The 18,290-nt window shown below is 35.3% G+C and overlaps 1 protein-coding gene across 6 annotated transcripts in view; it reads left to right on the top strand.

The window, feature by feature from the left end:
• The window catches only part of DMXL1 (Dmx like 1), a 127,230-nt gene that overhangs the window by 94,544 nt on the left and 14,396 nt on the right, over nt 1-18,290 (top strand). For all 6 annotated transcript variants that reach the window (XM_081499096.1, XM_081499097.1, XM_081499095.1 and 3 more), the window contains 3 exons: nt 1,569-1,629; nt 12,229-12,356; nt 16,766-16,858. In XM_081499096.1, the coding sequence (XP_081355222.1) occupies nt 1,569-1,629; nt 12,229-12,356; nt 16,766-16,858 (282 nt within the window). The remainder of the gene's footprint in view (nt 1-1,568; nt 1,630-12,228; nt 12,357-16,765; nt 16,859-18,290) is intronic.

Below are 18,290 nucleotides of genomic sequence, written 5' to 3'. Positions count from 1 at the left end.
TATTTTCTACTTACAGTACTTCCTGTTTACCATTCAGATCTCAACTCAGATTCCCAGAGATTTCTCTTGTTTCCCTAGCAAAGGTATCTGCTCCTCCCTCCTCTACTCCCAGTCACCCTGTTTTCTCATTTGATCATCATATTATCCCATTTTATCATCTTTATAGCTTTTATCAATTTATAAATTATCTATTTATTATTATTTGGTTGCATTTTTTTATACCCTTCTGAATGTAAGCTCTTTGAGAGTTTATTATGTGCCTACTTTATACACACTGGTGAATGTGCTTAACATTTAGTCAATGCTCAGAAAATATTTGCTTATTCTCCAGAGCATTTTTATATGGAAATTTACCTTTGTCATTCCTCTCAGGACTGAACTTTCTTCCTATTTAAATGTTAGAACATCTTTTTAGTTGGTGTCATTGTCGTTTGTAAACATAAGTATTGGGATTACCCCACTCCATCCTCAGGAAAAAGACACCAATATAATAAGGTGGTTCCTTTTATATAGATCTTCTAAAATAATCAGTGCTTTTTTTCCCTTGTACTAGTCTGCATATGCTTTCAGAAACTTAACTCTTTGTATTTTTTATTCATGATTTTCCTTTGATACTCTTACTAGAAAAAAAATAAAAGAAAAATCAAGAAACTTTAGGCTTTTTTTTTATTGAGACTAGAGATTTAAACATGATGTTTACTAAACAGAAATAACATTCAGCAGGCTTTTGGTTTTTGTGGGTAGAGAATTTGATCAGATATTTTCTAGTCCCATTATTTTATTAAATTATGAATACTAATGAAAAGGAATACTAATTATGGCCAGTTTCTGCTCTTTTGGAGTATAGCTGTATCCAAACATGTCTTTCAGTGTTTCTGTTCCTCCCTGATTCTGCTGACCTAGTTCTGTCCCTCCCTATCACATCCCCACTTTACTTATGGCTTTGAACTAATTGAACAATTTAAAATCCAAAAGAACAATAACAAAAAAATGTGCATGAGACTGGTGCTACAAACTTAGGATAATCTATAACTGTAGTTACAGTCTATAAGTAGGATATATTCTGTAAATTAAAATTATCCCTTTAATTTCAAGTACTTAGTTTACTCTTGTTTGACAGGTTACTTAAGCCATTCAAAGCATAATTTTAAAGTGGGTAAATAAATAGTTCCAAACTGTCAGTTAAAAATTTATGCAGTTTTCTGTTTACCTCTTTTTTTTTTTTTCACATGCTTCTGCCTGTCTTTTTAACCTTATTCTATTCAGGATTATTCCTATAAATTTAATGGGATCAGAAAAGAATTGGCAAGAAAGGAGGTAAGACTAAATTCTTGAGGTGAATTTGTTCTTAGATCCTAGGCAATGATGCAGAAAATGTATGTACACTTAAAATGTTAGCTGAGCTGTTAAATTTTATTTCTGTTACCATATTTAGTATTTTTATCACCCATTATGATAGTTATGGAATCACACAAAAATAAATGTTACTTGAATTTCCTGTCACAATATAAAATTTTAATGCTACTTTTTATTAAAAGTGTAAAAGGATGATTTTTCTTTGTTAACAGATGATTAAGAAAGCCATTAATAATGTCAGAAGAATGACTTCTCATCCAACTCTTCCTTACTGTAAGTTGATAATAAGCCATTATTGTAAAGAATTTAAAGGAAAATTCTAGTATCAATCAAAAGTAGTCAACATTTATTTTTTTATTTTTTGTTGAGAATGTTTGCTAGCAAGTAAAATCACTTCAAAATTGAGTAAAAATAGAGAAAGTAATTTTCCTGAATTAATAAAGACTAACTTAATGTGTAAATTTTTAGCATTTTTGCTGCATATTTCTTAGCACATTTTATTTTTGAACATTGCTGTACTCTTCATAGTGTTAAATTGTAGCTGACAATTACTGTTTTAATAATTGGATCACTCTCATCTTTTATTATATAGACCAGAACTATATCTTGGTCATTTAGAGCCTCATCATAATCAGTTTGTATTTTTTTAATATTTGTCAGTTTATCTTTTATCAGACACACTAATAGTAAGTATAGGGAATGGTTATACATTCTAAGGCAGGATATATTTATTTTCAGTTAATCTTCCTAGGAATCTCAAAAGTTTTTCTTCCTTTAACAAAGAACTTAATTAATGGGGAATTATTGGAAGTATTGAAGCAGAAATAATAATAGAGACAACTTTAAAATTAACTGTTGGGTTGGAATCAGTATTCATATTGGCATGTGAGTATTTCAAGTTTTTTTAAAAATGATTTTTAAGTTGTGCCCTTCATCAAGTTGTCCTACCACACAGTAACAAAAATAGTAAAAATAGTGCATGTTAATTAAAAGGTACTCATGTCCCTCCAATTTAATAACCTATAAAAAACTATACCACCTTTTTTATAGAAATATTGTGATAAAATAGGAGTGACAAAACCAATGTTCTTTTCTATTTAATGATCATGAGTGTTGTAAGCATGTGTTACCAAAGTTGTATACCAATGTCTAATAAAAGTGTTCAAGAGAGCCATATATTTAAGATGAATAGATAGCATCTGTTACTTATGCTAGAGATATAAAATAACACTGAAAACTTTAGTTGATTTTTCACTATGTTGAATGTATTCGATACTAGAAGTATATGTTTTCTATCCACAAGTAAAACATGAACTAAAAACAATCATGAGATTGTTTAGAGAGGAAGGAGTCAAAGGTGTTTTATATATAAAGTGTAGATAATATGAATCCCACAGCAGGAAAATTTGGCATTGCTTAAAACCTATCCTTCTGTTAGGTCCATACCATTTCTGTCCTTTATCAAGCCTATCTTTGCATGAAATGTTCCTTTGGTGTCTCTAATTTTCTTAAAGAGATCTCTAGTCTTTCCCAATCTGTTGTTTTCCTCTATTTCTTTGCACTGATAGCTGAGGAAGGCTTTCTTATCTCGCCTTGCTATTCTTTGGAACTCTGCATTCAGATGGGAGTCTCTTTCCTTTTCTCCTTTGCTGTTCACTTCTCTTCTCTTCCCAGCTATCTGTAAGGCCTCCTCAGACAGCCATTTTGCTTTTTTGCATTTCTTTTCCATGGGGATTGTCTTGATCCCTGTCTCCTGTACAATGTCACGAACCTCTGTCCATAGTTCATCAGGCACTCTGTCTATCAGTTCTAGTCCCTTAAATCTATTTGTCACTTCTACTGTGTACTCATAAAGGATTTGATCTAGGTCATACCTGAATGGTCTAGTGGTTTTCCTTACTTTCTTCAATTTAAGTCTGAATTTGGCAATAAGGAGTTCATGATCTGAGCCACAGTCTGCTCCCAGTCTTGTTTTTGCTGACTGTATAGAGCTTCTCCATCTTTGGCTGCAAAGAATATAATCAGTCTGATTTCGGAGTTGACCATCTGGTGATGTCCACGTGTAGAGTCTTCTCTTGTGTTGTTGGAATAGGGTGTTTGCTATTACCAGTGCGTTCTCGTGGCAAAACTCTATTAGCCTTTGCCCTGCTTCATTCTGTACTCCAAGGCCAAATTTGCCTGTTACTCCAGGTGTTTCTTGACTTCCTACTTTTGCATTCCAGTCCCCTATAATGAAAAGGACATCTCTTTTGGGTGTTAGTTCTAGAAAGTCTTGTAGGTCTTCATAGAACCGTTCAACTTCAGCTTCTTCGGTGTTACTGGTCGGGGCATAGACTTGGATTACTGTGATATTGAATGGTTTGCCTTGGAAACTAACAGATCATTCTATCGTTTTTGAGATTGCATCCAAGTACTGCCTTTAGGACTCTTTTGTTGACCATGATGGCTACTCCATTTCTTCTAAGGGATTCCTGCCCACAGTAGTAGATATAATGGTCATCTGAGTTAAATTCACCCATTCCAGTCCATCTTAGTTCGCTGATTCCTAGAATGTCGACGTTCACTCTTGCCATCTCCTGTTTGACCACTTCCAGTTTGCCTTGATTCATGGACCTAACATTCCAGGTTCCTATGCAATATTGCTCTTTACAGCATCGGACTTTGCGTCTATCACCAGTCACATCCACAGCTGGAGGTGATGGAATTCCAGTTGAGCTATTTCAAATCCTCAAAGGTGATGCTGTGAAAGTGCCGCACTCGATATGCCAGCAAATTTGGAAAACTCAGCAGTGGCCACAGCACTGGAAAAGGTCAGTTTTCGTTCCAATCCCAAAGAAAGGCAATGCCAAAGAATGCTCAAACTACCGCACAATTGCACTCATCTCACATGCTAGTAAAGTAATGCTCAAAATTCTCCAAGCCAGGCTTCAGCAATACGTGAACCGTGAACTTCCAGATGTTCAAGCTGGTTTTAGAAAAGGCAGAGGAACCAGAGATCAAATTGCCAATATCTGCTGGATCATCGAAAAAGCAAGAGAGTTCCAGAAAAACATCTATTTCTGCTTTACTGACTATGCCAAAGCCTTTGACTGTGTGGATCGCAATAAACTGTGGAAAATTCTGAAAGAGATGGGAATACCAGACCATCTGACCTGTCTCTTAAGAAACCTGTGTGCAGATCAGGAAGCAACAGTTAGAACTGGACATGGAGCAACAGACTGGTTCCAAATAGGAAAAGGAGTACGTCAAGGCTGTATATTGTCACCCTGCTTATTTATCTTATATGCAGAGTACATCATGAGAAACGCTGGGCTGGAAGAAACACACGCTGGAATCAATATTGCTGGGAGAAACATAGGAGCACCACAATATATAAGGCAAATACTAACAAGTATGAAAGGGGAAATTAACAATAACACAATAATAGTGGGAGACTTTAATACTCCACTCACGCATATGGATAGATCAACTAAACAGAAAATTAACAAGGAAACACAAACTTTAAATGATACAATAGACAAATTAGATTTAATTGATATTTACAGGACTTTCCACCCCAAAGCAATCAATTTTACCTTTTTCTCAAGTGCACATGGAACTTTCTCCAGGATAGATCACATCCTGGGCCATAAATCTAGCCTTGGTAAATTCAAAAAAATTGAAATCATCCCAGCCATCTTCTCTGACCACAATGCAGTAAGATTAGACCTCAATTACAGGAAAAAAACTATTAAAAATTCCAACATATGGAGGCTAAACAACACGCTTCTGAATAACCAACAAATCACAGAAGAAATCAAAAAAGAAATAAAATTATGCATAGAAACGAATGAAAATGAAAACACAACAACCCAAAACCTATGGGACACTGTAAAAGCAATACTAAGGGGAAGGTTCATAGCATTACAGGCGTACCTCAAGAAACAAGAAAAAAATCAAATAAATCAACTAACTCTACACCTAAAGCAACTAGAAAAGGAAGAAATGAAAAACCCCAGGGTCAGTAGAAGGAAAGAAATCTTAAAAATTAGGGCAGAAATAAATGCAAAAGAAACAAAAGAGACCATAGCAAAAATCAACAAAACTAAAAGCTGGTTTTTCAAGAAGATAAACTAAATTGACAAGCCATTAGCCAGACTCATCAAGAAACAAAGGGAGAAGAATCAGATCAACAAAATTAGAAATGAAAATGGAGAGATCACAACAGACTCCACAGAAATACAAAGGATCATAAGAGACTACTACCAACAGCTATATGCCAATAAAATGGACAACTTGGAAGAAATGGACAAATTCTTAGAAAAGTATAACTTTCCAAAACTGAACCAGGAAGAAATAGAAGATCTTAACAGACCCATCACAAGCACGGAAATCGAAACTGTAATCAGAAATCTTCCAGCAAACAAAAGCCCAGGACCAGACGGTTTCACAGCGGAATTCTACCAAAAATTTAGAGAAGAGCTAACACCTATCCTACTCAAACTCTTCCAGAAAATTGCAGAAGATGGTAAACTTCCAAACTCATTCTATGAGGCCACCATCACCCTAATTCCAAAACCAGACAAAGATGTCACAAAAAAGGAAAACTACAGGCCAATATCACTGATGAATATAGATGCAAAAATCCTTAATAAAATTCTAGCAAACAGAATCCAACATCATATTAAAAAGATCATACATCATGACCAAGTGGGCTTTATCCCAGGAATGCAAAGTTTTTTTAACATCCACAAATCAATCAATGTAATACACCACATTAACAAATTGAAAGAAAAAAACCATATGGTTATCTCAATAGATGCAGAAAAAGCCTTTGACAAAATTCAGCATCCATTTATGATAAAAACCCTCCAGAAAGCAGGAATAGAAGGAACATATCTCAACATAATAAAAGCTATATATGACAAACCCACAGCAAACATTATCCTCAATGGTGAAAAATTGAAAGCATTTCCCCTAAAGTCAGGAACAAGGCAAGGATGCCCACTTTCACCACTACTATTCAACATAGTTTTGGAAGTTTTGGCCACAGCAATCAGAGCGGAAAAAGAAATAAAAGGAATACAGATAGGAAAAGAAGAAGTAAAACTCTCCCTGTTTGCAGATGACATGATCCTCTACATAGAAAACCCTAAAGACTCTACTAGAAAATTACTAGAGTTAATCAATGAATATAGTAAAGTTGCAGGATATAAAATTAACACACAGAAATCCCTTGCATTCCTATACTCCAATAATGAGAAAACAGAAAGAGAAATTAAGGAAACAATACCATTCACCATTGCAACAAAAAGAATAAAATACTTAGGAATATATCTACCTAAAGAAACAAAAGACTTATATATAGAAAACTATAAAACACTGATGAAAGAAATCAAAGAGGACACAAACAGATGGAGAAATATACCGTGTTCATGGATTGGAAGAATTAATATAGTGAAAATGAGTATACTACCCAAAGCAATCTATAGATTCAATGCAATCCCTATCAAGCTACCAATGGTATTTTTCACAGAACTAGAACAAATCATCTCACAATTTGTATGGAAATATAAGAAACCTCGAATAGCCAAAGCAATCTTGAGGAAGAAGAATGGAACTGGAGGAATTAACCTGCCTGACTTCAGGCTCTACTACAAAGCCACAGTCATCAAGACAGTATGGTACTGGCACAAAGATAGAAATATAGATCAATGGAACAAAATAGAAAGCCCAGAGATAAACCCACGCACATATGGACACCTTATCTTCGACAAAGGAGGCAAGAATATACAATGGAGAAAAGACAATCTCTTTAACAAGTGGTGCTGGGAAAACTGGTCAACCACTTGTAAAAGAATGAAACTAGAACACTTCCTAACACCGTACACAAACATAAACTCAAAATGGATTAAAGATCTAAACGTAAGACCAGAAACTATAAAACTCCTAGAGGAAAACATAGGCAAAACACTCCCCGACATAAATCACAGCAGGATCCTCCATGACCCACCTCCCAGAATATTGGAAATAAAAGCAAAAATAAACAAATGGGACCTAATTAAAATTAAAAGCTTTTGCACAACAAAGGAAACTATAAGCAAGGTGAAAAGACAGCCTTCAGAATGGGAGAAAATAATAGCAAACGAAGCAACAGACAAACAATTAATCTCAAAAATATACAAGCAATTTCTGCAGCTGAATTCCAGAAAAATAAACAACCCAATCAAAAAATGGGCCAAAGAACTAAACAGACATTTCTCCAAAGAAGACATACAGATGGCTAACAAACACATGAAAAGATGCTCAACATCACTCATTATTAGAGAAATGCAAATCAAAACCACAATGAGGTATCATTTCACACCAGTCAGAATGGCTGCTATCCAAAAGTCTACAAGCAATAAATGCTGGAGAGGGTGTGGAGAAAAGGGAACCCTCTTACACTGTTGGTGGGAATGCAAACTAGTACAGCCACTATGGAGAACGCTGTGGAGATTCCTTAAAAAACTGGGAATAGAACTGCCATATGACCCAGCAATCCCACTGCTGGGCATACACACCGAGGAAACCAGAATTGAAAGAGACGCATGTACCCCAATGTTCATCGCAGCACTGTTTACAATAGCCAGGACATGGAAGCAACCTAGATGTCCATCAGCAGACGAATGGATAAGGAAGCTGTGGTACATATACACAATGGAATATTACTCAGCCATTAAAAAAAATACATTTGAATCGGTTCTACTGAGATGGATGAAACTGGAGCCCATTATACAGAGTGAAGTAAGCCAGAAAGAAAAACAACAATACAGTATACTAATGCATATATATGGAATTTGAAAGATGGTAACGATAACCCTATATGCGAGACAGAATAAGAGACACAGATGCATAGAACAATTTTATGGACTCTGAGGGAGAAGGTGAGGGTGGGACGTTCTGGGAGAATAGCATTGAAATATGTATATTATCATATGTGAAACAGAACACCATTCCATGTTCGATGCATGAGACAAAGGCTCAGGGCCGGGGCAATGGGATGACCCAGAGGGATGGGATGGGGAGGGAGGTGGGTGGGGGGTCCAGGAAGGGGAACACATGTAAACCCATGGCTGATTCATGTCAATGTATGGCAAAAACTATTACAATATTGTAAAGTAATTAGCCCCCAACTAAAATAAATAAATTTATAAAAAAAAATAAAATAAAATAAAATTTAAAAAAAAGAAAAAAAAGATTGCTGGGAGAAATATCAGTAACCTCAGATATGCAGATGACACCACCCTTATGGCAGAAAGTGAAGAAGAACTAAAGAGCCTCTTGATGAAAGTGAAAGAGGAGAGTGAAAAAGTTGGCTTAAAGCTCAATGTTCAGAAAACTAAGATCATGGCATCTGGTCCCATCACTTCATGGGAAATAGATGGGAAACAGTGGAAACAGTGTCAGACTTTATGTTTTTGGGCTCCAAAATCACTGCTGATGGTGATTGCAGCCATGAAATTAAAAGATGCTTAACTCCTTGGAAGGAAGGTTGTGGCCAACCTAGATAGCATATTTAAAAGCAGAGACATTACTTTGCCAACAAAAGTCTGTCTATTCAAGGCTATGGTTTTTCCAGTGGTCATGTATGGATGTGAGAGTTGGACGGTGAAGAAAGCTGAGTGCCGAAGAATTGATGCTTTTGAACTGTGGTGTTGGAGAAGACTCTTGAGAGTTCCTTGGACTGCAAGGAGATCCAATCAATCCATCCTAAAAGAGATCAATCCTGGGTGTTCATTGGAAGGACTGATGTTGAAGCTGAAACTCCAATACTTTGGCCACCTCATGCGAAGAGTTGACTCATTGGAAAAGACCCTAATGCTGGGAGGATTGGGGGTAGGAGGAGAAGGGGACGACAGAGGATGAGATGGTTGGATGGCATCACCAACTCGATGGACATGGTTTTGGGTAGACTCCGGGAGTTGTTGATGGACAGAGAGGCCTGGTGTGCTGCAATTCATGGGGTCGCAAAGAGTCGGACACGACTGAGCAACTGAACTAATGAACTAAAAACCTATCCTTACTCTTTGCAGTGGGGTTTAGAAGTTTCCTGAAATATTGAAGGGATTTCATTATTTCTCAGCCCTAAAGCATGTGTGATGACAATTGACTATTTTATAAATAGGCTCTGCCTCAAGCCCATAGATTTAAATAAAATAATTTCTGGATAAAATAATTCCTGGATTCAAAGACAATTAATGGACTTATTTTCATAGTTCTTAGGTAATATCATGTAACTTCTGTCTTGGGGTAAGTACTTTCTCCATTCAGAGAACTGCTGTAACTTACAGATAAAAGAGTTGAAAAATTAAATGCTAATTAATCACTGAAATTTTTTTTACAGTATATTGTTTCATATCATGAATAAGTCTCACAGATAGTTATTTAGTTCAACGGTGGGCTTCTTTCATGAACTGGAAAAGTTTTGAAATGAGTTTTTTATTTATTTTTTTTTAATTTTTATAATTTTTTTTTTTTTGTCATGCTGTGTCTTTGTTGCTGCTTGAGCTTTTTCCATTGCAGTGTATGGCTCGAATTGCAGTGGTTTCTCTGTTGTGGAGCACAGGCTCTAGGGAGCATGGGCTTCAGTAGTTTTGGTGCATGGGCTGAGTAGTTGTGGCTCCCCAGCTCTAGAGCACATGCTCAGGAGTTGTGGTACATGGGCTAAGGTACTCTGTAGCATGTGGGATCTTCCCGAACCAGGGATTGAACCCATGTCTCCTGCATTGGCAGGTGAATTCTTTGCCATTGAACCACCAGGGAAGCCCTGAAATAGGTTTTTTAAAAATTTGACTGAATTGCCAATACCTCAAAACAGTTCCTTTCTTCCTTGGAATAAATTTTTAAAAGATCTTAGTCATTATAAACCAATACTTTTGGGCTTAAGGAAAATTTTATAGAAGTTAATCTGATGAGTTGAGCTGAAATGGAAAGGTAAGTCTTGAAAAGAAAGTTCTATTTTAAAAAAAATAATGAATATGTTAAAATTTTTAACGTTGCATTTAACTCTTTCCACACCTATATAGCATTAACACTCTCCAGTTACTCATGAGGGATATTTACTCACACAACTTGGGTATAGGAACCTTTTGGGTTTTTTTTTTAACTTTATAAAGTTTTAAGAGAGTATTTCATTTTCATGGAAGCTACTAATAGGGATTTTTCCAAATAAATGAAAACCATGAATAATAGAAAAATTTGAGTGATTTTTGTTAAATGCATCTAGTCCAATTTATGTTTGTGATTAAGCTAGACAAAACTATAGAGGAGGGGGGAATACAGTTAACATCCCTTGTTGTTGTTCTTGTCACTAAGTCATGTCCGACTCTGCAACCACATGAACTGCAGCACACCAGCTTTCTCTGTCCTTCACTATTTTCTAGAGTTTGTTCAAACTCGTGCGTATTGAGTCCGTGATGCCATCCAACCGACTCATTCTATGTCGTCCCCCCCTTCTCCTCCTGCCTTCAGTCTTTCCCAGTATCAAGGTCTTTTCCAATGAGTCAGCTCTTCACATCAGGTGGCCCTACTACTAACATTCCTAGTCACAAGAAATTGTATCCACTCTTGCATCCCAGCCCAGTGTTAAAACATGTCAAAACAGTTGAATTTCCTTTATTTTAAATACCTGGAAAGGAAGGAAGGAAAGTTAACTCATATATGACTAGAAATGTGCTAGATGCCTTACGTACATTAATATAATTTTTCGCTACCTCTGTACCGTATTCTTAATGTCAGTTTAGCCCTATATGTTAGGCATATTTCTGAATGATTTATATAAATTGTCTCATTTACTTCTCAGAACTGTACAGTGACTTATATATCATTAATGATATATTATATATCATTATAATAGTGACTTATATACCTTTTTGGCTTCCCTGGTGGCGCAGATAATAAAGAATCTGCCTGTAATGCAGGAGACCCGGGTTCAGTCCCTGGATCAGAAAGTTCCCCTGGAGAAGGAAATGGTAACCCACTCCAGTATTCTCACCTGGAGAATCCCCATGGACAGAGGAGCCTGGAGGGCTACAGTCCATGGGGTCACAAAGAGTCAGACTCAACTGAGCGACTAACACTTTCACTTTCATATACCTTTTACAAGAAGAAAATAGAGCAGGGAGATTATGTAAGATTCCTAGTAACATACAATTTGTAAATGGTAAAGCAAAGAATAGTATTTAGTTTGTTCATATTCCTTAGTGAAATGGATACTATATTTGAGATATCGGATCAATCATAATAAAATTATTAGAAATGATTGGCTTTTTTAGCATGACTTTCAAGACCTTCTCCAATCGTTTTGTTAGAGAAAAATGCAGATATTTAAACATTACTAGTATGACTGATAAGAATTGACTGTTAGTAGTCCCAGGGTCATCTTTTTAATACCGTTGACTTGAAATATTGTATTTGTCTCAGGTGTACAACAGTAATTCAGTATTCTTATACATTGCAAAATGATCACCATGATAAGTCCAGTTACCCTCTGTCACCATACAAAGATAAATAATCCTAAGACTCTAACTCTTTATCATAAACATTATCTACTAAAGGCTATTAAAACATAATTGAGATAATTTCAAAAGAAAATAAAATTTATAGAGATCTGATTCAATTGCTTCTGTTGTTTTGTGTGAGGATATGTTCTCAGATGAAAGAACCTTATGTAATTATCTGTTTTTAAGATTGAGAGTATTCAAGTGAAGTTTCATACAAAGGTGAATTTATCTAAATTGACTGTGACTCATTTCTAAGGTATTTCTTCCATATTTTCACATTGGATTAAAAAATAAATTTGCTAAAGATTCCTGAAATAAATTTGTAGTTTTTTTCCCTCTCATAATGCAGATCTGACAGGAGCTCAAGATGGAAGTGTCAGAATGTTCGAATGGGGCCATTCTCAACAAATAACCTGTTTCCGCTCTGGTGGCAATTCAAGAGTTACAAGAATGAGATTTAACTATCAAGGAAATAAGGTAATATTTAAAAAATGTAAATAGGGGTAATGGTTTGATTTTGTTAAAGGTTTATGAATATTTCTTATTTGGGCTTCTGAAAAGAACAGTTCACTGATCTACTGGTGAAGTATTAATCCATCTATATGAATTCTTTTCAAAGAAATTCCTCTCAAAACTTAAATTCACTTGGTTCTTGCTGTAAAGACATTAAATACAAGTCCAACAAAATTCTTTTATGTGATGCTTAAGGATCAAATGATAATAGGACCGTCTTCTAAATACTTCTGCTTTCTTTATCCTCTAGAACCTACTCAAAATATGGTCAGGTACCAAGTAGTAGGTAACATCTGAGAGCCTATTAGAAGTGCAGATTATTGACTCCAGAGACCTATCAAATCACCATCTGTTTTTTAGCTAGATGCTCCCGTGATTTGTACAAAACATTAAAGTTTGAGGAACACCTGCTCTAGAACAGGATGTTGGCAAACTATGGCCTAGACCACCTATTTTGTAAATAAAGTTATATTTGAACACAGCTAACCAATTCATTAGTTTTTAATGAATTTTCTTTAATGAAGTTTTTAAAAGCAATTTTACTAGACTGAACCATAAGGGACAGGAACAGTACAAAATGTAAAGAGGTCTTTGTGCACTCAAACTTTTCTAGCCAGGAAAACAGGGTGAGAAAACTACAGTTAAAAACATGAGCCACTTTTTAGAAAAAGAATGACTTCAGTTCAGTTCAGTCACGTCCAACTCTTTGTGACCCCATGGACTACAGCACACCAGGCTTCCCTGTCCATCATCCACTCCTGGAGCCTATTCAAACTCATGTCCATCATGTCAGTGATGCCGTCCAACCGTCTCATCCTCTGTCATCCCTTCTCCTCCCGCCTTCAATCTTTCCCAGCATCAGGATCTTTTCCAATGAGTCGGTTCTTCTCATCAGGTGGCCAAAGCATTGGAGTTTCAGCTTCAGCATCAATCCTTCCAATGGACTGATTTCCTTTAGGATGGACTGGTTGGATCTCCTTGCTGTCCAAGGGACTCTCAAGAGTCTTCTCCAACACCACAGTTCAAAAGCATCATTCTTCGGTGCTCAGCTTTCTTTATAGTCAAACTCTCAAATCCATACATGACTACTGGAAAAACCAAAGCTTTGACTAGACAGACCTTTGTTGGAAAAGTACTGTCTCTGCTTTTTAATATGCTGTCTAGGTTCGTCATAGCTTTTCTTCCAAGGAGCAAGCATCTTTTAAATTTATGGCTGCAGTCACCATCTGCAGTGATTTTGGAGCCCAAAAAAATAAAGTCTGTCACTGTTTCCATTGTTTCCTCATCTATTTGCCATGAAGTGATGGGACCAGATGCCATGATCTTAGTTTTCTGACTGTTGAGTTTTAAGCCAGCTTTTCTACTCTCCTCTTTCACTTTCATCAAGAGGCTCTTTAATATAATTTCTTAATAGTAATTAGCAGCATTCTTTGCTCCTTAATGGGAAATTAAAGGAATTTAATCTAGAAACCTTTTAATCTAGAAACATGAGCATATAAGAATATCATTTATATACTCATAATTTTCCATTTTGTCATTGTTATATTGTTCCTAACTAATCTCTCTAATGCATCCTTCATGTTGCCAACAAAGTTATGTAACAAATAGCATAGGGAGTTCCCTAGCCTTCCAGTGGTTAGGACTCTGTGCTTTCACTGTTAGGGCCCGAGTTAGATCCCTGGTTGGGGAACTAAGATCCCACAAGCCTCACAACATGGCCAAAAAAGATAAAAAAGGAAAAAAAAATAGCATTATATATACACTATAAATGAAATCATGTTGTCCTTTTTAAGAACCCACAGTCTCTTCATTGTATCTAAAAGTCCATATTCTTAAGTGTGGCATTCAAGTTGTTTTACACTCAGAGTTATTTTATAGATTTAACATTCTGACTGACCCGGATTTAATCCCTGGGTGGGGAAGATCCCCTGGAGAAGGGAATGGCTACCCATTCCAGTATTCTTGCCTAGAGAATTTCATGGAAAGAAGAGCCTGGCGGGCTACCATCCATGGGGTTGTAAATAGTGGGACACAACTGAGTGACTAACACAATAGTACGCTCCTGTATAGGCTTTTTTAAGGCACAACAAACTCTTCTTTATTATCTGCCCAGGTATCTTTAACAGGCAGTCAGCTTACTCTTAATTCACCTTTGCCATGATGGTACCCAAAAGCACAACACCCTAGCATGCTATCTCCCTTAGTAGGGAAGACTGCTTGAGTAAATGGAACAGATAACTCACGCTATCTCACAATAATGCTGATCATTTTGTCAGAAGTCATTGGACATTGCAAAAAAACCAGGAGATAAAACGGAGCATTTAGCAAGAAAAAAGTGACTTGTGAGGAATAATTCCGCAGATTCAGGAAGATCTTACACTGTAAAACAAGAACAGGATTCTGTGAACCAAAGGCAGTAGAACAGTAAAGAAGTTTTAGAAATTAAAAACATGTGATTCCCCAAAATTAGGAGAATAGAGGAACTGCTGATTACAAGGACTGAATAGCAGAATGGAAGTATTTGAAAATCAAATTTGTGACTGGGAAGTAAAAATCAGGAATTTATCTCATCATGAAAAAACCGAAGAAGTAAATTGAGACAAAGATACAGGAAGATGCATAGAAGACCGTTAAAAGATATAGCAGAAGAAGAAAAAGAAAAGTGATTTAAAGAGGAAACGTATTAAAAGGAATAATAAAATAAAAATTTCCCCACAGCAAAAAAATGTATTTTTAGAAAAAGAAAGGCCTACCAAATACTAGACCAGAAGTAATGAGAAACAACACATGCCTCAGCACAGCTTGATTATTTGATTTTTGTTTTTTGTTTTTTAATTGAAAGATAGAGCTTCTGGAAGGAGTAAGAGTAAAAATGCTTACCTACAACCTCTCCACCTTCCTATCTAAAATAATGACATTTGCCTCCTCAAAAATAGAGGTTACAAATAGACAGTAGAACAGTATTCACAGAATTCTGATGGATAAGGAATGAGGCCATTGTCTATCCAAACTCATGCAAATTTAATGGCAAAATAGACACATTTTTAAGTATGCAGAGAATTAGCACATTCCATATACCCTTTCTGAAAAACATACCTAAACTGACTTCAGAAAACATAGAATAAACCACAGAAAGGATAAACCCTGGAAAAATAGCTGTAAAAAATATAGTCAACAATGGGCTAATATTCCTACTGTTAGCCCTGTCAGTTTTGTAAAGGCAATGAAGAAGACAACAAAGAATGTGAACAATTGACCAAAAAACAAACAGAACCCTATTCATGATCAATAACCCTCACAAGTAACTGAAGAAATGAACATTAAAATGAGACTTTTCTGTTACTTGACAAATAGTAAAATTTTATAGTATGCAGTGTTGACTAATGTGTAAGGAAAAATGGGTGTGTAAATTGATATTGCCACTTAGGGTTTAATTTAAGCTTCACCTACCAATTTTAAATGATGCCCTTTGACAATTTTTTTTCTCTTTTTGGATGTCTGTCCTATATAAATACTCAGAGGTATATATGCAAGAATGTTCAGAGCAGCATTTTTATTATAGGAAAAAATGGAAATTGTATAGAGAAAAGCTTTTAAAAAAAAATTACAATACAACTCTACAGTGTAATACTACACAGCACAAGAGGTAAATTTATATGTACCAATGTGGAAAAATGACTATAATAAGTAAAAAATATAATTGTAGAACTGTATATTATTATCTTAATTTCATTTTAAAAATCTTATATGTACGAGTGTTTGAATATTCGCAGAATAAATCTGAATGGAAACACATCGGATTATTAATGATTGTTATATCTGTAGATGGGAGAAGGCAAGAGTCAAAATTAGACATTTAAGATCTGTATCTTATACTCCCTTACTGGATTGTTTTATCATCTTTCCAATCAAAATGCTCTGAGTTTCCATCAAGAATTCTTTTAGTGTAATAAATTTTGTTTCATTTTACTTTTTACTATTGTTTACCATGTTTTCCTTACTGTATATCTCTGGAAATCTTTTTCAAAATGAACAGTGTTTTATCTTGTATATATTAAAATTTTGTCACATGGCTTAATGTGTAAATCCAGTATTCCATTTTTGGAGTACCTACAGAGAATATACAGACTAGGCTATTGGTTAGTATAATAAATTGGGGGTCTGATGTTAGTTTACTTTTCTCTGCCCTGGAATTTTTTAAAGCAGTAGCTAAATGTTTATCTGGACTAGATCCATGCATAGGTGAAATGAGAAGTCAAACAATTTATGACTCAGATGTTTAAGATTTACAATATGAGATTCACAGTGAGGGTAAAGGTAATAAATATGTGCCTTTTATTTGTACTAAACACTAAATTGTTTTTTCTCTTAAGTTTGGAATAGTTGATGCTGATGGATATTTAAGTTTGTATCAAACAAACTGGAAATGTTGTCCAGTTACTGGAAGTATGCCTAAGCCATACCTGGTAAGCCAAGATTTCCTACCTTTAAAATTTTTTAATTTTTATTTTAAAGAAATCAAGACTATATACTTAAGTATCAAAGCCAAAATGTAAAATCTATCTAGCCCTATGTATCAGTCATACTACTGTAAGTTTCTGTCTGTATTATGTTAAAATTACTCTGTGAGATATAAAAATCCTTAGTCTCCAGTAACTTGGAAAATAAACCTGTAAAGTGCCTGGTTCTGATGGCAAGGGGAAATCAGATTTATGGTTACTAGAGGCAGGGGAAATTGGATGGAGGCAGTTCAAAAGGTACAAACTTGAAGTTATAAGTCAGTATTAGGGATGTAGTGTACAACATGATTAACATAGTCAATAGTGTTATATGTGAAAGTTGCTAAGTGACTAAATTCTGAGTTCTCATCGAAGGAAAAATATTTATTTTTCTTTTATATCTATGTGAGGTGGTGATATTGCTAAACTTAAATTGTGGTAATCATTTCATGATGTATGTAAGACAGAACATTATGCTGTACTCCTTAAACTTATACAGTGCTGCATGTTAATCATTTCTCAAAACTGAAAGAAAAAAAATAGAAAAGTAAAAAAATCTCACCAGAAAATATAAATAAATAATAAGAGTAGTGGATCAGTCACTTGATAAAGACCAAAGTAGTAAAATTGATTTAAAATGTAATAATTAGTCAAGGGATAAATTTAAAAACAAGAAAAGAAACCTGTATAGAACCAACATGGTACCTCTGGAGACCCTTACAACCATAGGTTACTCAAGTACCTTTTAGCCTCACTAAACTGCAGTTGGCTATGATACCTAAAAAGGATGATTAACAGACTAGTGCATCTAGTTGTTTTTCTGCAGTAAATTTATACCTTATGAACAAAGCAGAAAAGATATCCTATAGCTGGTGCTATTTTCTTGCCCATCTCTTAAAACTAATTGATAAAGTCTCTATTCAGGACCACAAAAACTTAATGAAACTTCCACAACTTCATAGCAGTGAATTTATATTTGATAGATTCTTCAGTGAAGCCCTTTGTGGAACTAAGGAATATCTATCAAGAAAACAATTAAGAATATGGGTTGATTCTGGTAGTACACCCTAGGTTAAGTGCTAGAAGAAAGTACTGATCTAAATGAAAGCAAGCAAGGGAGTGTTGGTGAGGTACTTTGAAACTATTTATTTTTTCCTCATATTTTCATTCAGCCAGCAGATTAAATGTACAGGTGGCCTTTGAACAACACAGAGATTAGGGGCACTGGACACCCTCCTCCCTCAAATTGAAAATATGAATATAACTTTGCAGGCAGCCCTCCATATCCATAGTCCAGCATCTACAGGTTCAACCAACCTTGGATCATGTAGTACTCTAGAATGTATTTATTGGAAAAAAAAAAAAAATCTGTGTATAAGTGGACCCATGTAGTTTAAAC

This window comes from Giraffa tippelskirchi, chromosome 6 (genome assembly GCF_054371585.1).
Source record: "Giraffa tippelskirchi isolate mGirTip1 chromosome 6, T2T-mGirTip1v1.2.pri, whole genome shotgun sequence".
Lineage (NCBI taxonomy): Eukaryota > Metazoa > Chordata > Mammalia > Artiodactyla > Giraffidae > Giraffa > Giraffa tippelskirchi.
The sequence above is the reverse complement of the archived record's forward strand: the minus strand, read 5'-3'. Positions and strand labels throughout refer to the sequence as shown.